We start from the raw sequence: 4,867 nt of genomic DNA on the forward strand, positions 1-4,867 counted from the left end.
TGGTGATAAACTAGCCTTCATCTGAAGTAGAAATGAGCCGATTTCTCACCCCCCATCGTTATGGTAACCTACTCTTGGGAGAAAATTGAGGCCTTGAAGTCCTTGTCAGTCCCGCTGCTGCTGTTTCTAGGGAAAGTTCTGCTTTAAATTAAATGTAGTCAGTCTTGAACTTGGCTGCTTAATTAAATGGGTTAAAAATCTGAATGCTGGATCAAACGTGGCAACGGGTTTGTGACCCCTCGGTGGGTCCGAGGTGAAGAATTTTCAGAGCAAGTTTCTGTCTTTTAGGAACCTTTAAAAATGCCAACCCTAAAGAAATAAAGGGTTGCTTTGCCAATAATTTCATTGCAGTTAGAACTGAATGCAGGGTGGACCAGCTGGGTCTTTTTTTACCGTTAGATGTATCACATTTATATTTGGTTCAGAAACTGCGCAAAATTAAATAAGCATAAGCATTTTCCCTTTTCTGCTTGATACATGGTGATACTGATGCCTGATAACTGAGTGTCAAGGGGTGTTGTTTGTTCAAGTAAGCGTGTCTTGCCTGTGGGTATGGTCAAAGCTGATCTTGCAAAAGGAAGAACGAAAACAGATGCTTGTCTGTCCTTAACGTGTGATTGATAAGCAATGGGACGGGCAATAATACAGGCAAATGTCCAGTGCAGTCACAGGGAACTTCCCTTTTTAGGCTTGACTTTAACCTATTACATGTGTATTGCAAGGAACAGAATGACTTTTTTTTTTCTCATTTGGCCTTTGGTTTTAGTGTAGAGACTTATTTTACAAGACTGAAGAACACAAAACTCTTTGCTGCAGTATGGTTATAAAGAAATTACAAAGAAAATAGAGGTGTTGGTAGCAAGTTGAAGTCTCTGTACACTAACGCTTCATTTTCTGTTTTTCTTCAACATGTGCAGCTTTTTCAAGTGTTCTCTAAAGTCAGTGGGATTATTTGCATTGACCTTGATGGGCTCTGGCTGTTTCAGGTCACAGCTTCCGAACAGCTGGGGGCCAGTGCAAGTTCTCGTACAGATGTATTCTCAAGCAGGTTTTTGTTTGGGGCTTTAGTGGTTCTTCTTACTAGGCTTTAAATTTAAGTTCTGAGAAACAAATAATAGAAAATGGTTCCAGAAGGTGTTAGAACTGCAATTTGGCTTGTCCATGACTATTAATTTTCTTCCACAGGATGCAATGATAGCAATTAAGTCAATGTACACAGGACAAATAATCTTTGCAAATAGTATGATTTCCTGTTCAAAATGAGTAGTCTCTGCATTTTCATGTTCAGTTACTCATTTCATCTTGTGCTAGCACTTGCTAGGTTACTTTGAAGTCTTGTATTTGGAAATGACAATCAACCTGTTGGTTTAAGTCGAATTCAGTCTCATTGGAAGGACATTTCATAGTCTTGCTTTTGTATTTTAATTTAGACTTAAAGTGTGTGGTGTTAAGTATTCAGCAGGGAGATTTTCAGTGTTTGACTAAACAGTAGGCAAATACATGCACTTCTGTATGTTTACATTGCTGAAATACATCATGAAAAATCGTTTTTTTAATATTACACAAATTTGCTATTTAGTGTGTTTGTGTATGGTTATTATCTACTTTCTAACTGTTTCAGAGTGGTGATGGAACTGAGCTGACAGCCAAGCCAAAGAGAAGCTTCTACGCAGCAAGAGATTTATACAAGTACCGACACCAGTATCCAGTAAGAATATTTTATGGTTTAAAATTGCCTTTTTAGTAGAGGACAGCACACAACCCAAACATTCCTAAACCTTTGTGGTGCCTAATAAATATGAGAAATTAGAAGAATCAAAAAGCTGATGCAGAGGCCCAACATACGCCAGTGGGAGAGGAGTGCAATGTCTTTTCATCCCAGGTGTACGTGCAATCACGTGAGATGTGTAAGCCTGGGAACAGCGGTAGGAGCCCAGAAAAAGGCTTTTGCCTTGAGCATCGAAGAGGGTGGATGATAGAGTTTGGACTTACTATTATTTGCATCTTGGAAGTTCCTTGAGACCAAAGTCAAGGTGCTGCTATGCTTGCTGCTTTAACCTCTGCCTCAGTAGAAGTTACCAGCCAGAAGGAACATGCAGATCCTTAAACTGAATCTTCTAAGTGCATGAGTAATTCTAAGTGATTTCCAGTTTTCATAAAACTCTGAAATTTTTTTGTCCTCAAATTATTCAGAGAGCACAGTGTCACTTTCCGGATACTCTTGATAGGTTTCTGTAGGCTGATAATGTCCTATTTCCTTTTTTTCAGCAGAACTTTAAAGATCTTCGATATCAAAATGACTTGTGCAATCTCCGCTTTTACAAAAATAAAATCCCTTTTAAACCTGATGGTGAGTAATCTGTGGCAATAATAGTGATAACAAAAGAATGCTCACTGATAATAGTAACAAAGTGAAACTGTAGTGATAATTGCGGTGCTGACAAATTGAAGGTGTATAGTTACATATTGTACGACTTGAACCTCCCATGTTGGAGTAACATGTTGATAACATGGGAGCAGGTTATGCTTAAACCAGAGTTAGCTTTTGCTCTAGGGACTTGGTGCTTTTCTCATGCATTTTCAGCATGATGTAGTACAGGGCGTTGTTTGTATCGCTACTTTATGGTAGTGGCACTGCCTTTTATTAAACAAAGATAAAGTTGCTCCACTATGCTGCACAAACTCTCGCTGCTTGAATAGGAGTGGCAGGGATATGGGTGTTATCCCTAGTGCTGTGTAAGGGAAAAAGAATGTGTTGTAACTACCTCATGTGTGATTATTATAATAACAGTAATAAAATCATTTCTCAAAGTGGTTCTGGTAGTGGAGCAGGAACCTCATATGCAAGGTTCTGCACAAACACAGGATGAGCTGAAAGATGACAAACCCTGCTCTAGAGAGTTTGCAAGCAAACTATGAGAGACAGGAGGGTAGCAGACAGATGGGGAAGCAGAAGGAGGCAATAAAACAGTCTTGGCTGGAATGGTAGACAGGAGTCTCGGCACATGAGAGCTTAGCCATTGGCAAAAAAAATTTTGCAGGCCAAAGGTAAGCTTTTGAGAGTTTTAAAAGAATGATGACGAGGTTACTTTGAAGGTGTTTGCAGAAAGATCCTCTCTGCATGAGAGCAGCTTGGGAGGAAATACAGAAGTGCACACTGGAGTACAGAAGTGAGACGTGGAGGCTGCCATTGAGGCAGGATCCTGTCGGAGGCAGGATCAGTCTCATAGCAACAAATGGGTTCTGATAAGGTAGGAAGGGACAGGTCACAAATGGCTTTGGAAGTGATGGCATATAGTTTTTGTCTGATGTTACAGAAAAGGGCTTCACAATGGAAGAATGTAAAGCAAAAAAAAAGAGGCAATATAAAAAAGCCATGGTCTAGAAACATGATCTTACCAGCAGCATTCAGGATAGATATAAGCGTGACAAGAGGGCACTTTTCAAGGTCAGGAAAGAGGATGCTGAGATGCAAAACATCAAAGTCCTGATGGGAAGGAATGTTATATGGAAGGATATAAAGATGTACATATAAGAAGGTTGAAGATGAGAGCTGTTTATAGGCAAGATAGTGATAATATCCTCAGCAAGTGAGAAAACAAGTCAGGTTATGTGAAAGAAAGATAAGACCTTTGTTTTAATCATCTTGAGCTTTATCTCGATATCCACAGGCAGATGCTGAAGACTGTGTTTTTAGCTTGACTGGAAGAAGAGTTAGATCTGTGAATTACTAGTACAGAGGTAGCAAATTCAGGAGACATTACACAGAGAACAGATACAGAAAGAAAGAGAAGGTCACCGAGGTCCATGTGAACCAGAGGACCACGTGAACCTGAAACTGAAAGCCAGAAGAGGTTGGGGGGCGGATTCTTTAAAGTGCAAAATGAAGGAGCTATTCAAGAGGATTAAGCCACGAGAAGAGATAGTCATGAAAGCTAGAGGAGGGCTTCCCTCCTAAAATTTGTAAAGAATAAAATTTCTCTTAATATTTTAGGAGAAAACCACAGCTGGTAGTGTCAAAGGTAGCTGATAGGCCGTGGAGGCTGAAGTGTTGATAGCTGTGAGCTCTGGTTATGTAGAAGTTTTTATTGAGAATGGGAAGGAGTAGCCACCACCTTGACCTAAGTCTGTGGATCTGTGAGAGTGTTCAGAGGGAATCTAAGCTACCAAGTTAAGGACTGAACTACTGGGGAATGTTATTAAAAAAAAGACATTTCTAGTGCGATACTAGATCTGAAGTTTAATTCCATGACCTACAGATTTAGCTTGTGGTTCTGACTCAGAGCTGGCCTGTCTGTCTCTCCGCCCTGGAATTGAGCAAGTTTTCCAATACTTGAAATGTAGGTTGGATACAGTGCGGTGATGGCGGGAGGTCCTCTTTGCAAGGTCCTTTTCCAGCCTTGCCTGCACTGGAAACCCTGTGTTCTTAGCAGCCACTTTGACTGGCTGCTCTCTCCATTTCTTTAAGAAAAGTACCAAATGAGTTCTCCTTTGTCATTGAGACCCAAATGGACATTTTCACTGCGGGGGGAGAGAGAGATCTTAAATGTGTAATAGGAGACTATCTACATGGGGCTTTGGGCTTTTTAGGCCACTCCTGTGCCATTTGACTTCGGAAGAGGCCGTGCAGCAGTGGTAAAACTATTGTAGGTTTCAGAGTAGAAACAGGCTAATGCTGGGTGTTCATTTGTAGAAAAAGACTGTATAGGTTTTGGAACAAGGAACGTCCTTTTATGTACTTTGTGTATTTGTGCAGTGCCTGGTGTTGTGGTTTAACCCGGCAGGCCACTAAACACCACACAGCAGTTCGCTCACTACCCGCCCCCCCGGTGGGATGGGGGAGAGAATCGGGAATAATAACAACAAT

The 4,867-nt window shown here is 40.8% G+C and overlaps 1 protein-coding gene across 1 annotated transcript in view; it reads left to right on the forward strand.

Moving 5' to 3' along the window:
* Positions 1-4,867, forward strand: part of OGFRL1 (opioid growth factor receptor-like 1) — a 36,219-nt gene that overhangs the window by 27,350 nt on the left and 4,002 nt on the right. The window contains exons 3-4 of the mRNA XM_009333243.1: positions 1,622-1,708; positions 2,272-2,350. Of these exons, the coding sequence (XP_009331518.1) occupies positions 1,622-1,708; positions 2,272-2,350 (166 nt within the window). The remainder of the gene's footprint in view (positions 1-1,621; positions 1,709-2,271; positions 2,351-4,867) is intronic.

This window comes from Pygoscelis adeliae, unplaced genomic scaffold (assembly GCF_000699105.1).
Source record: "Pygoscelis adeliae isolate BGI_AS28 unplaced genomic scaffold, ASM69910v1 Scaffold57, whole genome shotgun sequence".
Lineage (NCBI taxonomy): Eukaryota > Metazoa > Chordata > Aves > Sphenisciformes > Spheniscidae > Pygoscelis > Pygoscelis adeliae.